Source organism: Sorex fumeus, unplaced genomic scaffold (genome assembly GCF_029834395.1).
Source record: "Sorex fumeus unplaced genomic scaffold, SorFum_2.1 ptg000169l, whole genome shotgun sequence".
NCBI classification, from domain to species: domain Eukaryota; kingdom Metazoa; phylum Chordata; class Mammalia; order Eulipotyphla; family Soricidae; genus Sorex; species Sorex fumeus.
Genome location: NW_026606226.1, coordinates 4,869,539 through 4,891,914, shown reverse-complemented (window position 1 = coordinate 4,891,914; position 22,376 = coordinate 4,869,539). Strand labels below are relative to the sequence as shown.

At 48.3% G+C, this 22,376-nt stretch overlaps 1 protein-coding gene across 5 annotated transcripts in view; it reads right to left on the bottom strand.

Annotated features, from left to right (window-relative positions):
* Positions 1-22,376, bottom strand: part of USP28 (ubiquitin specific peptidase 28) — a 58,107-nt gene that overhangs the window by 32,594 nt on the left and 3,137 nt on the right. For 4 of the 5 annotated variants that reach the window (XM_056107589.1, XM_056107591.1, XM_056107590.1 and 1 more), the window contains exons 2-8: positions 10,417-10,494; positions 8,217-8,349; positions 6,637-6,742; positions 4,784-4,943; positions 2,690-2,776; positions 1,892-2,029; positions 659-732 (exon numbers count right to left, since the gene is read on the bottom strand). In XM_056107589.1, coding sequence (XP_055963564.1) covers positions 659-732; positions 1,892-2,029; positions 2,690-2,776; positions 4,784-4,943; positions 6,637-6,742; positions 8,217-8,349; positions 10,417-10,494 — 776 coding nt within the window. Of the gene's footprint in view, positions 1-658; positions 733-1,891; positions 2,030-2,689; positions 2,777-4,783; positions 4,944-6,636; positions 6,743-8,216; positions 8,350-10,416; positions 10,495-22,376 lie in introns of those variants that run through there. The other variant, XM_056107593.1, reaches the window with a different exon arrangement.

The window sequence follows — 22,376 nt, the reverse complement described above, 5'->3', positions numbered from 1 at the left end:
GGATCATATGTGAAGATGAGTGTATGTGTTTCTATTCCATACACACATCTAGATTCGATGTTAGATGCATTTCAGGTATAGAAATAATACAGAAATAAGAATGAAAATAGTTCATTTTCACAAGTCCAACTTAAATTCTTATTAACTACACAGGTCGCAATTTTGCTTTTCCGACACACACATTTCTTCTATCCAGAGTTCAAACAATTTTAATAAACAATGATTTCTTATCATCTGTATTCGTTGAGACATACATGTTTATTTCCCCCTCTGAATTTCACTCCGGTGACTGAAATGGCTTTGAGCTATCTCCAGCATTCTACAGACTTCACAAAGAGTTTGAAATGCAGTCACCTGACAAGCACTGCTGCACTCACATCTGGGACTGATTGGAATTTGCAATACGTTTTACAGCACGGGCAACCACGTGTTAGGACCCGTGTAGTAAAAAGGGTTGGAAGTCAGGAGGATCTTCTCTATGTTCAGAAGGAAGAACCCCGAAGAAGGTAGGGATAAACGGTACATACTGAAAAGCGGTGACCCCGGAGTTGGGAAAGACTAGCCATTGCTTCAGGAGCAGAGGGTTTCCCCCCAGACCCTGACTCTCACTGGACCGCTGTGAGTAGGTAGGATGCACAAACAAATCCTCAACACTCACTTAACATTAACAGCTAGCTGGAACGCGTCCTCTAGCCAATCCAGGAGCTTGTGTGTAAATTCACTCACATCTTGCTATAAGAGAGGCACAAATTGCATAAGAGTTAGACCCAACACTCTTTGGAGGGACATGAAAATCTGCCCTTTCCCACCAACGGACAAAATTCTTCTTTTTTTCTTAATTGCTTTTTCTGGGGCCAAGTATCATGCAGATACAAGATGCGGAGGAACTAACTATAATATGAAGATAAAGTAGAAGGCACACCTGGTGACCTCTGAAATAGTGGTTAGGAGGGACTGTCATCTCTGTCACCCCCAGCCACTTCCACTAACAAAATCTTCCAGGTCGGTCTTAAATAAAAAAAACCGTTCCACTTAGGCCTTACTTTACAAAAAAATTAAAAAACAGAAAAAAGGGGCAAAGAACAAACCTGAGTCCTCTAAAAACAGTGTGAGATCTGAATGAAGAAACTTTTATATGAAACGTTTTGAGAATTCTGTAGAATTTAAGAATATTTAAACAGGAGGGGAGGTAAACAATTGATTTTATGAAGAAAAAGCTGTTCTAATAGAGACAGCTTTGTATTTCTATGAGAAAGTAAGGCGAGGAAACCACTCATGTCTAGAAGAGAGAAATCTCTGAACTCAGATTTAGATAGTTTTACAATTAGGATTTCAGGCCAGGCACTTGGGAGCTTAAGCTTCACATATTGTTCCATCCCCGGCATGATAAATAAATACAAACAGAATTACCAGCTGGCTCATCCCAAGACAAAGATGTGAAAGACTGTTTACAATGTGAGGTTTTTACCAACCTCCTTTTTACGTGAACAGCCCCCCCGTGAACTTCTAATCTTTCTACTACTATTTCTTCCCGGTGTGCCACCAGCCTCCCACACAAAACACACACAGTGCGCATGCATTGCTCTGTGTGTGTGTGTGTGTGTGTGTGTGTGTGCGCGCGCGCGCGGGGTGCGCGTATGTGTTACCAATGATCAAATTCAGAGTCTCACACATGCAGCACAAGTATTCGCCCATCAGACACCTTCCTTCCCATCTCTTCCCTGGGCACTAGAAAAGGCCATGACTGGAAAGTCACGCATCCCCTTGGTCCTGTTCATGGCTTACGAGATGGTCAGAACTAGAGCAGGGGCAGATTAACAAGGCATGGTTTCAAGCGTCAGGGCCAGGGGTGGGGGGCGGGGTCTGCAGGGCCAGAATGGGTTTCTTGTACCTGCTGCTCCTCAGGGGAGCGGAATGCCCCCTTTAAAAGGTCCAGGGCTGCGGAGGGGTCCACAAACTTGCGATTTGATCCCATCATGAGAGCAAACAAATACTGAAGCTCTTGCATGAACACGATGTTTCTTTTTTCCTGCGGGAGACACAGCAATGGAGTCCTCTTATTCGGAAATCGACAAGACGCTCGCTTCCCTGTCAGAGGTGGGTAAATACACCAGGGCTAGCCGGGTGATAGGTTCTCTGCTAAGGTCTGCGTCGTCTAAGACGCTGACCAGAAACCCAAGACCATCTGTGTAGGAGCCAGAGACAGCAGTGTCAGAAAAGCCAGAGCGTTGCCTTCCCGAGCTGTGCCCTGTGAAGACGATGAGTGGGGCTGGGACAGTCCTGAGGTGGGCAGGAGCCGCAGCCTTTTCCTCTGGCGCGAGGAGCCTCAGTCAGTCTCTTCTGAGAAAGCCCAGCCCTCCGGCCACCTGGTCACCTGTCCTGCATTGCCCCAACAGAGCAGTGACAGAAAGCCTCAAACGCCAGAAACATCTGCTTCTCCCTCCCCGCCCCATGCCAGAGTTCTCTCAGGGGCTCGGGGCTTTCTTGGAAATGCCCTCCACCTTCCATCCCCACTCGACTACATTTCCCCAACCCTACTGCCCGTGACAGAGAACAGGAGCCACTGAGCATGGAAACGAAGCCTGGCTTGCATCAGAATGTCTCAGCTACCGGCTCGAGTCAAAACTGAGAGAAGCTTCGAGGAAATCAGCGACCAACCCCCAGGGCAGCTTCTCAACAACCAACTCACCGTGTGACTTGGACAGTTTTCTAGAATGTTCTGGGGCAGACTATAGCTGAGCACGAGCCTCCGGAATTCAGGCAACTGAAAGAGAGACTGAAACAGGGAAAGAAACAGATTCAGAACCTTTATTTCTAACCATCTCAAGTATTTTTAAAATGACTTTTACCTTAAAAATAGGCATAAAATCAATTGAGTGATTCTACTGGTAAATCTAAAAGAACGGCATTAGATGTGCACAAAATTTTCAGCTGAATGTCTGAATCCTTTGCAGGAGAAAATTGTAAGCGACTCAGGGGGAAGCCAGAGGACTAGGCTAGAGACACTATCGTAAATACATATATAGCAGAGGACTACGTAGTCATTAAGTATAGAAAGCTCTTTTCATAAAATGGTCTACTATACAACAGTGAAAACTATTATACAGCAGTGAAAATAAATGATCCACGATTACATGCAGCCACTTGAATCTCAAAAACTGAAAGAGAAAAAAATTTCAGAAAAAAAAAAACAGGTGCAGAAAACAGAGTGATACATTGCTTACAGGCTGAGTTCAATTCTAGCTGACATAGTGTGATGTAATGCTCAGGGACACCCCTTTGGTTATACCTGGGGGGAGGGCAGGAGTGAGATTTGCAAGATGTATTTCAAAGCCGGATGAAAACAAAACAGGGGGTAAGAGCTAATAACTTTGGCTGGCAGAATTAAAGAGGGAGTTTTTTCACTGTTGGGACACCATACAATACCCTACTATTTGTACTTTTTCAAAGTTAATAACCTTTGATAACCCCTTGAAGGGCTGAAGTAATAGTACAGTGGGGAGGGCACTTGCCTTGCACACAGCCAAGCTGCGTTCAATCCCGGGGACACCAGATGTCCGCCCAAGCCCACCAGGAGTGATCCCTGAGCACAGAGCCAGGGCAGGAGTAAGCCCTGAGCACCACTGGATATGGCCCCAAGACCAAAAAATCAAAAATAGAAAATCTACTCCAATCCCTCGAACAGATGAAACTCCTTCCCAACAGTCCTCAAATGAAAAGTCCTTCAAGTCCGCAGACGTCGGAACTCTTGAAGAGGCAAACTGTGATCAGAAGCGCGTACTTTCCTGGGCATTCATACCCTGGCTGGCTCAGTGCTCAGGGATCACTTCTGGTGGGTGACAGGATATCCAGGTGGGCCATCGGCAGTGTGCAAAGCTGTGCCCTGCCAGAAGTGCTACCTCTCTGGCCTTTTTTTTTGGCTTTTTGGGTTGCACCTGGTGATGCTCAGGGGTTACTCTTGGCTTTGCACTCAGGAATTAATCCTGGCGGTGCTCAAGGGACCACATGGGATGCTGGGAATTGAACCCAGGTTGGCCACATGCAAGGCAAATGCCCTACCACTGTGCTATCACTTCAGTTCCATCCCCCACTCCAGCCTTTGAGGGAGGCAACTTGGCCTTCAGGGCCTGCACTGACTCAGTTTTACAGCCAGTTGTACGCTGATGTCAAGGTAGCACCCAGGGAAGTCAGAGGTGGAGACACCACACTGGCACCTCAAAACCAGCTTGTTTGAAGCGGATGGAATTCCACTCTTAACCACACCCATATGATTCTTCTTCCCGTGTCAACCGGCGCTGTCATCTACTTAGTTCCAGGTCTCTCTCAACTAGCTCCTGGCCTCTCCCCCATGTCCAGTCACTCCACTACAGTGCGTCGACCCCATCTCCTTAATACCTCCAGAATCACTTTCTCCTTCCCTGGCTTGTGTCACATCTCCAGTCTAGACCGCCGTCATTTTGTGTCTGGCTTCCGACTACTGATCTGCCCCCTAATTCACTCTTGCTCTGCTTCCTACGCGTTCACTAAATGCTGATCCATCAGTGACTCCCATCCAACGTGCGATCAACAACTCACAAGACTTTGCCTTCAGTACCGCCAATTTAGACCCCACAGCATCAGATTCTAAATGACAGTAATATTATGGGAGAAAACCACCCCCACCCCCACCCCCACCCCCGGTTTTATGGTTTCTTTCTAAAAGAGTAAGAATAAATGTTACCAACCAGCTTAACAAACGAAAAAATTATTTCCAGGAGATGCTTAGACTTTAAAAATATCATACCTGAATAACAGCACTAAACCAGCATGTGTTGCCGACATTCTTTAGCCCGACGGGCCAGCCATCCACTCGCCTCCAATCGCTGGGATTCAGACTCTCTCCCCACACTTCACAGCGTTTTCTCTTGGAGCGTTTTGTTTCTGCAGAGGTTGCCTCGTGCATCCTACATTACCAAGCACACCACACCAGCAGGAAAAGATAAAAAGAGTTAGAGAACATATTCCATAGGAAGGATGATGGCGGCACCCCTGCTGAAATAATGAAACATGCCAGATAAACTCTTTATTGGGCAATCATGGGCCTCCTACGTTTTTTACCTTTTCTTTTGTTTTGGCTTTTTGTTTTTATTTATTCATTCCCCTCCCCCCCTTTTTGGGTCACATCTGGCGATGCACAGGGGACCATATGGGATGCTGGGAATCGAACCTGGGTTGGCCGCATGCAAGGCAAATGCCCTACCCGCTGTGCTATTGCTCCAGCCCCATTTTTGGCTTTCTGGATCACACCTGGCGATGCTCAAGGGCTCAAGGGTTGGTTACTCCTGGCTCTGTGCTCAGGAATCGCTCCTGGAGTTGCTCAGGGAATTATATAGTATCAGCCGCATGTAAGGCAAATGCCCTCTCTGCTGCACTATCGCTCAGACCCTTACAGAACTGTAGTTTCTTCTAGGAACTGCAATATTCTAACAAGCGGACAAGCAAAGACTTAAATATAGACACATTAATACTACTGTACGGTAACTCCTAATAAAGGGGACCCTAGCTCAGACCCTCTATTGAAAGAGGCCAATCGAGGCACAGCCGAGGATGCAGTGATGGGCCTCCACACAGCCTCGCACACAACCGTGACCCTCAGCAACGTGACGGGGGAAAAGCGAGTCTGGAACTGACAGGTCGCCAATGAAGTCTATGTCTCTGTGCTAGGCCAGGTAATTATCAAATGCGAACAAGTTTTAAGAAATGTAGCCCTGGTCACCTCCGAGACGGGAAGCTGAGAGGCGCATTCATTCTCCAAGACCCCAGGTTGATAAAGGCTCTCGGCTTACACGTGCCCTAGAATGGGGCCCCTCCTTGGCGTAACTGTGAACTATAAGTCTTTGCTGGCTTCTACTCGAAGACCTCGGGCTGCAATAAAACTCTAATCACACTTGGCTTTGCTCTGGGGAGGAGCGGGGCCAAATGGGGCCACTCTCTATGCTGTGCGGATTCACGGTTTAGTGCTCAGGCCCTGCAATGCAGTTGGAGCCCAGCAGTGCTAAGGGTCACTGGGGTCCCATCAAAGACACACAGTCACATCTAGGATACTCGGTCACACTCAGGTGCTCAGGTTTTGGAAAAGTGAATCAAAGGTTAGGTAAACAGATGGAAATTTAAATGTTCTCCGAAAGAAATTTCATTGGGGGGGAGGGGGGAGACAGGGAGAGATAGAGGGGGAGAGAGCGAAAGAGAAAGAGAGGGAGAAAGGAAGAGGGAGAGAGAGGGAGAGAGAGGGAGAAGGAGGGAGAGGGAAGAGAACAGGGAAGAGAGAGAGACAGAGAGAGAGAGAGAGAGAGAGAGAGAGAGAGAGAGAGAGAGAACGCAGCGTGGTAAGGTGCTTGCCTTGCATGCCTGGCTTGATCTGGTTCCCCAAGGACCATGAGGGGCCACTCCTGAGCACGGAGCCAGGAACAGCCTGAGTACTGCTTGGCGGAGGGGGGGGGGGTCTCCCAGCCCCCATCCACTCCCAAAAGAGAGATTTCACTCAGATGTGATCAAAAGAGTGTGAGCTAAACTGGCTCTTGGTGGCATGCACCAAACAACTGCCGTTCATCTACACACTAGTGGGGAACACGAAAGCTATCAGATCAAATGAACAACCTGTTCAGATCTCTTCCATCGGCTTGAATTTTGGGAGATTCCAGGAGACTCAAAGCAATAGCAGCCTGAAGATCATCCTTGCTATCGTGAGTAAGATCAATAACTTCTGTAAAATAAACAGATGTTCAGTCAGTTTGATATACAGGAAACCGCGCCCCTCTCTCTGTGTGCAGTTAAAAAAAGCATTTGAAAAAAAAAATTCCGAGATAAAAATTACAATGGCTCATCTGGGCCACAACATTTTACTCTCTACCAGAATCAAATGAGTAACTTACAGCCATGCTGTAACCTCAGGCCAGTCAACAGTACAGAAGTAAAATACCTCCTTTTTCAGCCTTATTCCACAACAATCAAGGTCACTCCTGTAGGTTAAATGATCCCTTTACGGGGTTAGAACAGTATAGCAGTCAGAGTGCTTGCCTTGCACGTGGCCAACCTAGGTTCGATCCCTGGAATCCCATTTTGTCCCCAGAACAACACCCGGAGTAATTCCTGAGTGTAGAGCCAGGAGTAACCCCTAAGCAACGCTGGTATGGCCCAGACACCAGAAACGAACAAAAAAGCCTGCGCGTTCCCCTTACCTGCTCTTACCCTCCTAACTTCACCTCTGCACGCGACCCTCACACAGCAGCCCTGCTCACCAGCCCCACATCCAGGCCCCGGCCACCAGCATCGGCCACCGCCTCCTCGAGGGCTCCAGGCTTCCCTGCTGTGACCTGGGCTCACTGCCCCACTCTGGTCTCAATGCAGAGGTCAAAATGACCTTGAAGCCAGCTGGCATCATTCCTCTGAGCCCAACTCCAACAGCCGGCCGGCCCTCTCTGACCCCAAGGAAAAGCAAGCACTTAGGAAGGTTCTGCAGCCCGATCTGCACTCCCTCCCCACCCCCCCCCCCCCCCACAGTGCTCACTCACAAGGCCTCCCTTGACTCTGGCCTCCTGCAAGTCGAAGTACAGACCCATCTTAAAGCTCAAAGGACTTACAACCAACTCCGGACTCCCCTGCTTTGAACCTTTTCCTTTCGGGGATGGCCAGGGGAAAGGGGAGGGTCCCAGGAGTGGTTGGGAGACCTGGGGACCCCTCTCAGAGTCTCAGCCAAATGGGCACCCGAGGATGCAGAGCTGCTGGGATCCTGGGGTGCTGGAGAACGCCCCATAATGACTAGGGAGGCCATAGGAGGAGGCAGAGCCACATACAAGGCCTGCATCTTAACCCCTGTGCCATCTCTCTAGGCCTCCACCCCAGCATCAACTTATTGCATCCCATTTAGAATCGGGTGTTCATCTCTCCTTTCCCTCTTTTTTTATTCCAGCCCTTACTTTTATTGACTAATAGTCTCTTCAATGAAAAAAATGAAACACAGAAAAGCAGTCTCTTAATTTGCAGTGTTTCTTCACCTGCAGTGCCTAAAACAGTGCTCGGGACATAGCAGGTGCTCATTTAAAAGGCAGCTGACTGCCGGAAAGAACCAGTCCAATGATGTTTGCACCAGCCCCAAGTCTGGTATAACTGGTAGGAAACTCACAGACACTCTATCTTGTTTCTGAGTTCAAAGCTGGACCAAGCCTGCACCTACTCACTTGCTAAGGCTTCTTGGCTGGCCGCATGACCCTCGACGTCAGATGGTTCTGTAGCCGCGGGATCCTGACTGGGCTCCTTCACACGTTCATCTGTGAGAAGGCTGACTGCCTGCGTGATGTCACCATTACTGGCCTAAGGGAATAAAGATGTCAACAGTATCACCTCGCACTTTTAAAGTAGAAAATTAGGGCTGGGGCTGGAGCAATAGCACATCGGGGGTAGGGCGTTTGCCCTGCACGCGGCCGACCTGGGTTCGATTCCCAGCATCCCATATGGTCCCCTGAGCCCTGCCAGGGGTGATTCCTGAGTGCAGAGCCAGGAGTAACCCCTGTGCATCGCCAGGTGTGACCCAAATACCAAAAAGAAAACCCCCCCCAAAAAAGAAAATTAGGGCTGGAGTGATAGTAGGTATCAGTGTAGGGTGTTTGCCTTGCACGCAGCCGACCCGGGTTCAATTCCCAGTGTCCCATATGGTCCCCCAAGCACCACCAGGAGTAATTCCTGAGTGCAAAGCCAAGAGCATGGCTGGGTGTGACCCAACAAGAAAAAAAAAAAAAGTAGCTAATTAGTTTTGTGAAAGTGACTCCTTATGATTCTAATGATCTATTAAGCCCATCCACAAGTAACCTGAAGATAGAAAGCAGGAGAACAACAACAACAAAAAAGAAGAATCCAGGGCCAGAGCTGACCACTTGAGCACAGAACAGGGCAAGGCCTCCTGTGCACCACCAGGCCTGGCCCCAAAACAAAAAGAAACCAAAAAAAAAAAAAAAAAACCCCACAGTGGAATAACAGAGCCTAATAAGCTCAAAGTACACATCAAACACCTCGTTTCCGGGAGCTGCCAAACTTGGGTTTCCCAGACTGTACAAACAAGAGCAGAAGCCATGGCTGGGAGACGCCGCCTGACTTCACAGAGGAGCTGGGGCAAAAAGGGCAGATTCTAACTGAAGTCAACTTACACTGTAAAGGTATATTATTTCTTCTTTTTTAATTCATATTTTGATTCTAGTGGGGGGCGGGTCACCCCTGGCAGTGTTCAGGGCTTACTCAAGGCAGGGTTTGGGGGACCATATGGGGTGCCAGGGACTGAACCAAGATTGGCCACGTGCAAGGCATAAGCCCTACCGGCGTGCGCTCTCTCTCTCTCTCTCTCTCTCTCTCTCTCTCTCTCTCTCTCATTTAATGAAATGTCTTAGGAAAAATTTCCTTCTTCCCCCCTTCCCTCCTTCCTTTCTTTTGGCTTTTTTTTTTTTTTGGCCACACCTGGCTTTACTCAAGACTTCTTTCTTTTTTTGGGGGGAGGAGAGGGGTGGTCACACCCAGCGATGCTCAGGGGACCATATGGGATGCTGGGGATCAAATCCGGGTCGGCTGCGTGCAAGGCAAACGCCCTCCCCACTGTGCTGTCACTCTGGCCCCCAAGGCTTATTTCTGGGGCCACGTTTGGCAATCAAATCGAGGGTTAGCTGCATGCAAGGCGAGCATCCAACCTGCTGTACTTACTCTCTCCCAGACTCATTTCCCGCCTCTTTTTTTGGGGGGGAGGGGGAAGGAGGGAGGAAGGAGTTAGGGTCACAGCTGGCAGTGCTCAAAGAACTATTCCTGGCTCGGTGCTCCAGGGAGCATTTAGTATAGGGAATCAAACCCAGGTCTCTTGCTTGAAAAAGGTAGACCCCAGTCCACTGAACTATCTCACCAGTCAAAAAGTAACAAGGTGGGCTGAAGATACTTAGCTTGCAAGCAGTCAACCCAGGTTCAATCCCCTTTACCTCATACGGTTCCCTGGGCGCTGCCATAGTTAAGTCATGAGCCCAGGAAACAAAGTAACAAGGTTTCTGGTTTATTTTTAACCATATACCCAGTTCAAACTTCCAGATTTAAGTTATACTTCAGCTTGTTCCATTTAGTCAAAATCCTCATAAACATTTATTGACATGTTGACATGTTTCTAAAATCTTTTACCCTGGAGGGTTCCCTTGGACCCGACTCTCCCTCATTCCCAAGTCTCCCCTCATAAATTACAAGTTGAAAATTCAAGGACAACTGACTCGTAAAGAGCTCCCACATTCTTATGTTTTGGCATAAAAATAGCTTGCACCAACCTAACTATGTGAGGACAACAACTGTTTTGAAAGGCCTTTGGCCTAACAAAGTCTACCCCCCCCCCCCCCGCTTCCCCTGCAACCCCCAACTAACCTTCAGGGCTTCATGAAGAAAGGAAGGGTCCTGAACACCCGTGATTTCTCTCAGTTGGTTTAACAGCATTTGACAGCTCTACATGTGAGAAACAAACAAACAAACAAAAAACCCGCAAACATGTTAGTCAGAAATTAAACCTCAATGCACTTAAGGAATATTGACAAGAATCTGTTTCTCTAACAAGTCTAAGATTTGCATTTTTTTTAATAAAAAAAAAAGAAAAAACAACCTGACAACGGGGCAGGGGAATGCTTCTGGCACGTCTGGAAGAAATGTGAGTAAAAACTTGTTCTTTCTTTAAGCAGCATGCAAGTGAAGGAGTCCCGGGAATGTGCACGCATGTGAAGCTGGGTTATTTTAAGCTTCACTGCTCATACCACTGTGTGTCACTTTTCACTGACAATGACTTTCCAATCACACAACTGACCAACGATGCCACCGACAACCTACTAAATAAACTTCAGCTTCGAAGGCTTAGGAAGAAATAGAAAGCAAGAGTCTGAATTCGAAAGAAGATGACAGAGAGGGAGAAGACAGGAAATGTTCCCATTAATCTCGACCGACACTGTTCCCATGTTGATTTCCCACTATCACATGTCTATAATCTCCTTTCGGTCTTCGCGGGCACATTTCCTCTGGTTTGTCACCAACACAAAAGTTAACACAAGCCACTTACTTAGAAGTAATTTTGAAAAACTGACTAGGCTACATGAATTGGTCTCTGAGATGCATGTTGAAAATGAAATCGTTCAAATTGAATTCAGTGCAAAGAAATCTAATTGGTACCATCCCCTAGGATATCCGCTATAGAATCACTACTCCTTGCTGTGTGCTGGTTCCCCAGCAACTCTCTGGCAGGGAATGCGTCCATGGGGCCATCCGCTCCGGCCAGCTGTAATACGAGAGGAACTGCCCGATGCTCTTCAACAGCTGAGGGCCCCATGTAACGCTGACGTACGACACAACCCGAAATAACCGATTGAAACATCCATCTACTGTCCTTGGACAAGCGTCAACGGTCTTTTCTGCTCGAGTCACAGGTCATCGTCACCGGCTAGAAATGGAACCGGACCTTGCTGAGATCAGCAGTCTTGGAGGCCTGTCAAAGGCAAGTGCTGTCCCCGACCAGGACAGCAACTGTCAGACTCAAAGGTGTCCGGTTAGCCTTGGCAAAAGCTAAATATGCACGATCTTCAGAGAAATTATTAAAAACTTTTCTCTGAGCCAGGGATTGCCTCGCACTTGGCTGGTGTCTGATCGGTCCCTGGCCCTGCACATGGCCGGCCCCCCGAGCACTGCCAGGAGTGCCCGCAAAATACAACAAGGTTTTGTCCCAAATGAATTCTAATGCCATTTGACTTTGCTGTTGTGAAAATATGTGAACTGAAGTATCTCTGATCATATAGAATCTTCTAAAATAAAAAAATCAAAATCAGGGACCAGAGAGAGAGTAGAGTGAGTTAGGTGTTTGACTTGCATCTGCCGGGAGTGATTCCTGAGCACTTGAAGTGTAAGCCCTGAGTACAGTCAGGTGTGGTCCAAAAAATAAAAAAAAAAGAACAAACAAAAAGCTATTGAGGGAGGCTGGAGTGATAGCACAGCGGGTAGGGCATATTGCCTTGCACCTGGCCAACCCAGGTTCGATTCCCAGCATCCCATATGGTCCCCCAAGCACCGCCAGGAGTGATTCCTGAGTGCAGAGCCAGCAGGAGTAACTCCTGTGCATCACCAGGTGTGACTCAAAAAGCAAAAAAAAAAAAAAAAAAAGCTATTGAACAGAGGCTAAGTAGATCACTCAGGTAGAATAATCCTTGTGAGGCCAGAGTGAAAGCTACCGAGGATAGGGCACTTGCCTTGCATGCAGCTGGCCAGGTTTAATCCCTGATACCCCATATTGTCCCCTGAACCCCACCAGGAGCTCCCAAACTCAGAGCTAGGAGTAAGCCCTGAGCACTGATGGGTGTGGCCCATAATCAAACAAACAAAAAAAGAGTACTTGCCCTGGGTGTTTGAAGACCTGGATTTAATCCTTAGAGCCACAAAATAAATAAGCAAACAAATAAAAGCTAACAGAGTTAACATCTATGTGTATACACCCGCACAGCTCTGCAAACAACACTTTACAGGTTAATTTCAAGTCCAACTTCCTCTATTCAGTAAAAACCACTGCAGCTTTTCCCTGTTAAAGTGTCAAGATGCCGTAACGCACAGGAGCAATCCACAATAACGGATGTGTTTTACTAATCGTATTTTTGCAGTGCCAGGGTATCCAACGTGGGGGTCTCACATGTACAAGTCCCAGCCAGTCGCCATCAATTCCTATGGAAAATTATTTTGCGCATTCGCGGCCACGCGACATCTTATTATCTCATTCCTGCTTTGGACAACTTGGCAGGCTACCGAACATAACCTGCCCAAACGGCAGAGTCTGGCCAACTCCCGTGGCGTACCCAATATGCCAAATACCAGTAACAATGATGGGTCTCATTCTCCTAACCCTGAAAGAGCCTTGAATGTGGCACTTTTTAGAATCTCAGGGCGAGGGCGAAGGAGACATTACTGGTGCCTGCTCGAGGTAATCGACGAACAACAGGATGATCGTGATCGTGATTCCTAGACTCAAATCCACCAGCTCACACTCAACAGGACTGCTGAGTACCCCAGAGAGTGAAAGCAGGAGTGCCACATCCAACCCAGTATGGATGCAGGAGGAGCACCTGAGGAAGACGCTCGCAGAACCCTTCCCGCTAGTGGTGTCCTCTGGAACAGAGGTTTTCAACTGCCTGTCCACGGCCTGCTCCATGCCTGGGAGCTGGTTGGTCCTTAGGTACAGGGAGATGGGACAGCCAATGATCTGGCCCGAGCTTCCTAAATGTCCACTCATAAACCTTCATCACCCAAACCGTGTTTGAGTAAGACTTGGATACATATCAATGTGAAATAGAGACACAGATCAAACATTTCCTGAGGTTAAATTATGAAAAAACTTATTTTCCATTTCTGCCTTTAATTTTGCAATCCCTACATACAGTTATGGGCTAGAGCAATAGCACAGCGGGCAGGACGTTTGCCTTGCACACAGCCAACATGGCCAACCCGAGTTCGATTCCTCCGCCCCTCTTGGAGAGCCCGGCAAGCTACTGAGAGTATCTCGCCCCCACGGCAAAGCCTGGCAAGCTGTGACATATTTCATATGCCAAACACTCTCACACTGGAGACGTTACTGGGCCCGCTCAAGAAAACTGATGAACAATGGGAGGGCAGTGACAGTGACATACAGTTATATGACCTGCAGTTTACAAAGCGAGGCTCGGGCTGGCCAGGGAGACAGCTCAAAGGACTGGCACCCATGCTTGGCAAGCTGCAGGCCTGGGTTCGATCCCTGACATAGGCATAAAATAGTGCCCTGAGTGCTGCCAGGAGCAACCAGGGAGCACTGTTTCTAGAGTAGCATCTGAGCCTGGTGTGCCTCCTTCCCCAAACAAAAGGGGTGGCTGGAGCACTAATGATAATACAGCAGATAGGGCGCTTGCCTTGTCCACGGCTGACCCGGAATAGATCCCCGAGTTCCACCAGGTGTGGCCCCCAAACAAAAACACAAGGAAGAAGCTGGTCTCTGCAGCAGGCGCTGCACAAAGCAAGTGCTGAACACCGTCCGCTTTTCCGCCTTTTGTTGCAAAAGCAAAAGTCCTCTTTGTATTTCTTTCAATAGGCAAAAACAAGTAAGAGAGTTAAGTCCTTCAGAAAACCAAAGCGCCACAGCCACAGTTCGAACTCGGATAATGCGGGGCACACCTGCACCAGTTTTTCTGCCACTAACCTGCTCAATCTCTTCCCACCCCACCCCCAGCAGTGCTCAGGGGCTATTTCCGGCACTGTGCTTAGGAGGGAGCCGGGCAGTGCTTAGGAAGGGACCAAGTGTGGAGAGGGGACTGACTGTAGCCACTGCAGCTGCCCCAAAGGAACCTTCCTTCGAGCCGCACCACCTCGCTGGCTTCCCCAGGCTCTTGACTTCACAACCAGCCTCTGTGGGGCTTTGGGACATCTGCCTCTCTGACACGCGGCCCTACACCCCCACCTTGGAACGTCATCCTGAACCTGGGGGCCCAATCTGGCCCAGAACCTCCATAAAACTGCTTCCTCCCTGTCTGGTCCATGCTAGCCTTAGCTGTGCTTCCCTCACCTGAGGCAATGAATGAGCCTGGGAGTAGACAGCATTGACTGTCTTTACCCGGGCTCCTCTCGCCCCCTGGTTATCTGCCTTGAACGCGAAATCCTTGCCTCTCCAAGGCAAGGAGTCAAGAGAGCTTAGTTCAGAACCTGGGGCATACAATAGCACTGTAGCACTATCCTCCCATTGTCCAACGATTTGCTCAAGTGGGCACCAGTAACATCTCCATTGTGAGACTTGTTACTGTTTTTGGCATATCAAATATGCCACGGGGAGCTTGCCAGGCTCTGCCGTGAAGGTGGGATACTCTCAGTAGCTTGCCAGGCTCTCCGAGCGGGATGGAGAAATCGAACCAGGGTTGGCCAATTGCGAGGCAAAAGCCCGACCCCAACCAGCTGTGCTATCGCTCCAGCCCTGAGTCATACAATAGTGCTGGTAGTAAGAATCTCCAATCACAGTAGGATCCAATGGCCATTTCTCACTCAGTTTCTCCTAAAAACTTCACAGGCAGCCCACTGAAATTCTTTTCTCCCCCCTCAACCCCCCTCTGATACTATATATAAAGGTCACGCCCAGCAGGAGACAAGACAAAGCCTGTGGGCCCAGGAATAAAGAAGTTAAGTCTCTGGCAAGAGCCAACAGGTCTGCATTTCCTTTGCTAAATTCATGTCATTGTCATAAAACAAAAGTACTCTCTTCTCTTGCCCTGGGGCAGGGAAGAGAGACAGGTACCCACAAATCTCTCCAGAAAGGAACTGAGGTTTTCTGACCGCAGTTATGTGGTGGTTTTGGTGTAATCTGGTCCACTTCTCAGGCCTGCAGTTTTCTTAAGGGACAGTAACTCACCTCACAATAAGCTATAAACAGGATTAGCCACACAATAAAAACACTTAAGCACTCAGTGGGTTTTTTTTTTTTTTTTTGGTAATAAGCAGTAATTGGGTCTGATCCTCAACCACAGCTAAATGGAAACTCTTGATGAGGCAAATTTGACATTACCAGTTAAGATGTTTATCTTCAGTTTATTAGGGAGAGGTGTCTCCCAGGAGAGGGGGGAGGGTTAATCTCTGAAATCTTCAAGTTGGCAGAATGTTGGGCAGGACTTGCCCAGAACGGTCCATTCCTTCAAAGAAGGATGCTCTTCTTACCTCGGAAGCTCACGCTTCTCAGATCTCAACTGTCCTGTCTCATCAAGATAGTTTAAAATTTAAAGGTAAATACAGGGATGAGAGAGACAGTACAGGAGGCAGGGAACTGAGTCTGACAAGAGGTCACAACAGACTTAGCTCAGTTTGGATCCCTGGCACCAGTTACGGTTCTACAGCACCTCCGGGAGTCACTTCTGAGCACTGCTGGGTGTGGCCTACTGCCCCCCCTCCCATAATTTAATGTTTCTTTATTCCAAAGACCTACCGAGGGGGGATGAATAAAATTCCCTCTAAAAATTAAAGATCTGGGGTCAGGGTGGTAATGCAGAGGGTACTGCACTTGCCTTGTACGTAGTCAACCAGATTTTGATCCCTGGCACCCCATAGGGTACCCTGAGCCCCGCCAGGAGTGATCCCTGAATGAAGAGCCTGGAATAAGCCCTAAGCATCACCAGCTGTGTGGCACAACCCCCCACCCCCAATTTTTCTAATTAAAAAAAAAATCAAGTTCTGGTTTTCCAATATTGAAATAACTTAAGTCACGGTCACGGTCCTCCCGTTGTTCATCGATGTGCTCGAGCGGGCCCAGTAACGGCTCCATGGTGAGACTTGTTGTTACTGTGTTTGGCATATTGAATATGTCACGGGGAGCTTGCCAGGCTCTGCCGTGCGGGCGAGATACTCTTGGTAACGAAACAAAATGGACAAGAGCGTCAATGATCTAGGCTGAAGGGGCAGCACAGCAGGGAGGGTGTGCTTGTCTTACACGTGGCCGACCTGGGTTCGATCCCGAGCACCCTATAGGTGCCACCAGAAGTGATTGCAGAGTCAGGAGGAAGCAGGGGTCGGAAAAACAAAAGAATGATTTTAGGAGTCAAAGAAAATAAGACACCAGAAATTCCCAAAAAACAGTCTAGAGCCTAGCTTCTAGGTGGGGCTGCAAGATCAAGCTGTTTAAAAAAAAAAAGTTTTAAAGTAGCCAAGGGGAACCAGTACAGGTTAGGTTAAGGAGCTAGCCTTATACCCCAGCAATCCTGGTTCAAGTCCCGAGGGTCACATGTGATCCCCACAGCACCCCCCCCCGCCCCCACAACGCCAGAAGTCACTCCTGAGCAGAGCCAGGAACATACCCTGAGGACCACCCCTCCCCAAAATGGTTTAAAGATGAATTTGTGATTTATAATCTTTAAATGACGTAGATGCCCTTTTTGTATACCCAGTATGCTCAGGGCTGCAGAGTTTCTCGAGGAAAAAAGGGACCATGCGAAGGAGGGAAGCAGCCCTGGTCTAAGGCTCCAAGGGCTGGACTGGTCACTAATCCTCCCCAAGTTCGAAACTCTCAGAAGGGTCAAAGAAGCCCACAGAGTTTCTGGGTCTCTCTTCTCACAAAGAACTTCCTCTTAGTCCAGGTGACTCTTGACCTTACTTCACACTTACGCTGAAGAAAAAGATAAATAGATTTTTGTGGCTCAAGTCTCTGAAACAGGCTACTTGAAAAGTCATATAAATGAGGGGACAAGAGCACCGCAGGCCAGATGCTTTTCTTGTAGGTCAACCCCCAGCCCACCACCAGGAACGATGTCTGATCTCAGAGTTGGGAGTGGGCCCTGAGAACCACGGGTGCGACCCTGAACGCGCCCAATCTCCAAAAAGCAAAAAAAAAAAAAATAAATAAAAATAAAAAAAATAAAAAAATAAAAAAATAAAAAACCCACAGGGGAGGAGGTGGGCTACTACAGTGGTTAGAGTGCTCGCTTGGCATGCAGGAAACAGAAAATCCAGGGAGAAATCAGGGAAAAGATATAAGAAAACAAATTTACATGCGTGTATAGTGTTATATGATGCTTGAAAATAAATAAAGTTACAATTAGTTGGGCCTTGAGGCCGTAGATTCTGTTTCTGGCTGTTCTTCCTTTTGCAAGGTGGTGCAAGATGCCACTCCTGGCAGTGCCAGGAATAGAGCCTGGGCCCCCATGCATACAGAGCACTGAGCCAGTCTGCTGAACTACCTCCCTAGCCTTGCCATCATTTTTTTTTTTTTAATAAGTAACAAGAAGCCAGAGAGGTAATGTGGGATTGGCCTGTGAAGGATTCTAAAAGTCAGGATGAGTTTAGACATGAAACGATGAATGAAAATTCAGCGAAGCAAGACGGGGCTGGGGGCGGGGGCAGAGGAGGCACTTTGAGGGGATTGACGGAGCATCTCTGAGCTGGTTCAGAGTCGGTTAAGACCAGGGAAACAAAGCTGAAGAGCTGAATGCTGAGTTACAGGGCTACTGACAAACCAGATGTGCCAAGCGGTTAGGAGAGGTGGAAAGGCAGTAAGCAGCTCACAGGAGGAAGAGAGTGAGCTTAGCCCAACACTTTCAGACTGGTGCCTATGAGAACGGTTATGCCGACGGGGCCAATGAAACCTGGTAAGAAAACCACCCAACGTGGTCCACAAACCAGAAGGGTCCATAGATTCTCACAGACCAAAGCTCTTTACAAAACCCAACGCCCTTTCCTATTTAGACCTTATCGATGTAGACGAATCAGAAAACCAGGAGAGGGAGGGAATTTCCACAACATGATAAAGGGTCTCTTCTGGTCTGGGGGCCATCCCTGGGGCAGTGCTGGGGGGCGGGGTGGGGGGGGCGAGGGCTGCAGGGGACTCAGGGAACTATCCCAGGGCTCAGGCTGAGCCCCCCACCCCCAGCAAAAGGGGTTTCTCTTCCCCCACTCAGCTTTGCCTCTTAAAATCAGGAGCAGCCTTTGTTTCACAGATGCTACCAGCCAGGAGGGGCCACTTGGCGCCTCTATTCCTGGCGCCCACAACCAGAAAACTGAACTTCCTCAAAGCTTAAAAGAAGAAAGCATTTTCAATCCATAACTTTTGAGTTAGCTTTAAAACTTACTATTCAATAAGTCTATATAACTGTACCTCACGAGGTTTCACTAATAAAAATTAAAAAAAAACAAAAACAAAAACAAACTTACTATTCAAACCCCAGACAACAGGTGCAACATTCTCAAGTAGACAGCTCACTAAAGGCGATTCTTTCAGGCGGTCACTAAGCATATGAAAAGATACTTAACGTGAGCCATTAAGAAAATGCAAATCAGTGGCTGGTGAGATAGGAAAGCGGGTAGGGCACCGGCCTTGCTAGTGCCTGACCAGGAACTTCTGGCATCCCCTGTGTTCCCCTGAGCGTCCGCCAGGAACTGTGTGCAGAGCCAGGAGTAACCCCTGAGCATTGCTGAGTGTGACCCAAAACCTAAAGAGAAAGAAAACGGAAAAGAGGATGCAAATCAAACCACCTCTTGCAACAAAACAAAAATGGCCAGTGACCAGGGTTTGAGGAGGTGGAGAAAGCAGGACCCTTATCATTGCTGGCAGGGAGCTAAATGCAGCTGTTCAAAAAGTTGAGCACACTAACTGCCAGGACCCAGCCACTGCGCTTCTCAGCCACTGCCATGACCCAGAGGACAAGACACAGGCCCTCAACTAACTACACATGAATGGTCACTGCAGGTCACTTCCTATAGCTCTCTATAGGAAGGGGGAAAAAATGGGTAAAATGTGTTCTTATGTATGCACATACACACACACACACACCAAAAACCAGAAAAAGGACAGATGATGGTGGCTGGAAGGCTAGAAAAGAAACACTGTTTAGGACACTCCAGGGTAAAATGACCTCCTACGGGGTAGAGGGAGCAAGGATGGATGACTTGCCATAATCCTTAACAAAACACCCTTGTAGTCCAAGAGACAGCCCTGAGGCCCAGGTTCAACCCCATGGGGGCCCCAAACAGCTCCCCTGAGCTCAGAGAGCTGGCAGCGGCCCCCAGCATCACCAGGTGTGACCCCAAAGAACCAAACACCCCCAAACTGCCTACCTGCCCTCAGGAAAAGCATGTGGTGGCCCCTATCGTGGGTGCAGATATTTAACGTGGCTTTGCGACTGACTCCAGCCAGCATTTTTACCTGTCTGTGTTTAATGTCTCAAGGCGGGAAAGCAGAACGTAGCCCAGAGCCTTGATCTGCTGTTCCAAAGGCATTTCATCTAGATTATGGTGAAAATACTAGTCTCTGGTGCCAGGGAGCACATGCTGTGAATGCAAGAGTCCCAGGGTTCAACCTCCAGCCCCATGTGGTACCCCAAGCACCGCTGGGATAGTGCCCCCCCCCCCACACACACCCCCAACACCAAAAAGGGGTAATCCCCTGCACACAAATGAGGATTACCTGGGCTAATGGCTTTGGTTTTCTGACTTACTAGCTGTCTGTCTTTATGTCAATTCTACCTACCACGTAAAATCCTACTTCATAGGTTTGTTTATGGAGTTGATAAAAATATGCCAGAGAACTTCCTAAATTGTCAAGAGGTTGTCGGAAAGGCATGATTACTGTAAGGAAGCGAGAGTGACCAGAGCCCCAGCTTGGCTACCTGCCCTGTATTTTGGCTAAGCCCCACTGCTCTTTTGCAGGGATGAAGGGAAATGGGATCAATGAACCTTTCACAGGGATCCCTTCGAAGCTACACTATAGGAATCTGAGTCAGTAATTAAGACATAACTCAGACCTGGCAGGTTTCTGTACAGATGAAAACAGGCTCAGGAAAGTGCTTCAGGCAGTAATCGGCATATGTCATATCCTATTGTTACAAACAGGTACTTGTAATATACAGTGGAGTAGCCATTTAAAAAAAACAACTAAGCAGCAAATGTTCATAGCCAAGGTGGCTGAAATCCAAGAGAACTACTCACAAAAGTTGGAAGTAGGGGCTGATGAGATGGTTCAAAGGGGCAAAACACCTGCTTTGCGGGGATGGTTGAGCACTGCACTGGGAGTGGCCCTCACCCCCAGCTCAGTCACTCGGTGTAGTCCCATACCAAAACAAACAAATGGAACAAACAAAACAGTGGAGTCCAAAGACAAAACAAAACAAAACAAAAATAAAAACAAAATAAACCCCAAAAGGAAGAGAAAAAAAAAAACTGTAGTCCAAAACCAAAACTTAAGGAACAAACAAAAGCCCTGAAAATGAAGAGGCGAAAGTCATTTGTGGGGCCAGGCCAGAGCGATTACACCATGGATAGGCTATTTGCCTTGCATGTGACCGAGCCGGGTTTGATCCCTGACATCCCATATAGTCTCCTAAGCTCTCCAGGACTGATTCCTGAGGGAGGTGCCAGGAATATCCCGAGCATTGCTAGGTGTGACATACACACACACACACACACACACACACACACACACACACACACAGTCATTTGCAACTCAGGATTAAAAATGCACATCTGGAACCCAGGAAGAACAGCTCAACAGGCTGAGGAAGTAGACTACAGGTCAGGTTCAATCCTCTAAATCCCCTGAACACTGCCATGTAAGGCCCGCAAACCAAAATACAAAATAATAATAATAAAAAAATTACACAAACACATATACGCACATCACGCGTGCACGCAAAAAAGCAAACAAGCCGGCTGCTAGCAGAGAAAAAAGGGCAGATGAACCAGACTAAAACAAGGTGCTCTGTCCAAATAGGAGAAGAGCACTAAGTGCAGGGAATTTAGAGGGTCCTGAACTCAACACCTGAGTCCTGGTGTTTGCCAGACCATATGTTTCAGAAGTCAATCAACTCCCAAAGTCTAGCACTGCACCTGCAAGATGAAGACTGCAACCTATCCAAACAACTCTCCAGGCCTCCTGTTACTTAAAGTCCTTTAAATGATGCTGACAAGTCAGTAGAGAATGGACAGTGAACTTCTGTGGTTCTGTGTGTGATGGACTACGGCAGTGATTGAGACATCTACCCTTGGGCCAGAGAGACAGCACAGGGCTTCAGGTGCCACCAGCCAAGCACGGCTCAGACCCTCCTTGGAAGACTTGGCTTGACAACTGCTTTGGGGACTATTCTGGAATCTTGTGGAGTGTAGGTGTTGCAGCATCCCTGGCTTCCTTGGTAAGATGCCAGCAGCATCCTCCCTCAAGGGCTACAATCTGTAGCAATTAACAAGTCTAAGCTTAACTTTAAAAGAACTGGGCTGGAGGGAGAGAGCCTAGCCAGTATGACGCTTTCACCTTGCACACGACCAACCTGGGTTCGATCCCCAGCACTGCATTCGATCCCCTGAGCTCAGAGCCAGGAGCAAGCCCCGAGAACACTTTGGTATGGCCCCCCCAAAATGTTTGGGGGTGGCAAATATTTTTAATGAACTTCATACATGGAGTGGGAGGTGGGTACTAGCTCAGTGGCTAAGAGGACCCTGCCTTACAGAATTAAGATCAAATTTGGGGGGCGTCCAATCCCCAGTCCCACTATAGGTAACAGGGGTGATGCCAACAGCTCTGTGAGTGGTTACGCCTGGCCACCTGTGGTTCTCAGTGCCACATGCCATATCCAGTGGCACTGCCGTCACTGCAAATCCATGTGACCTCCCCACAGCGAACATCTCGACTAAGAGATGTGCAATCCCAAGGCCTCGTAGCGAGTGTGTGAAGCCCACGGTGAGCACTCACCGGCAGTCCACGCTCTTCAAGCGGGTGCAGGAACCCTGGTGAGCATAGCACTGTGGCACTGTCCTCCCGTTGTTCATCGATTTGCTCGAGCGGGACCAGTAACGTCTCCATTGTGAGTCTTCTTGTTACT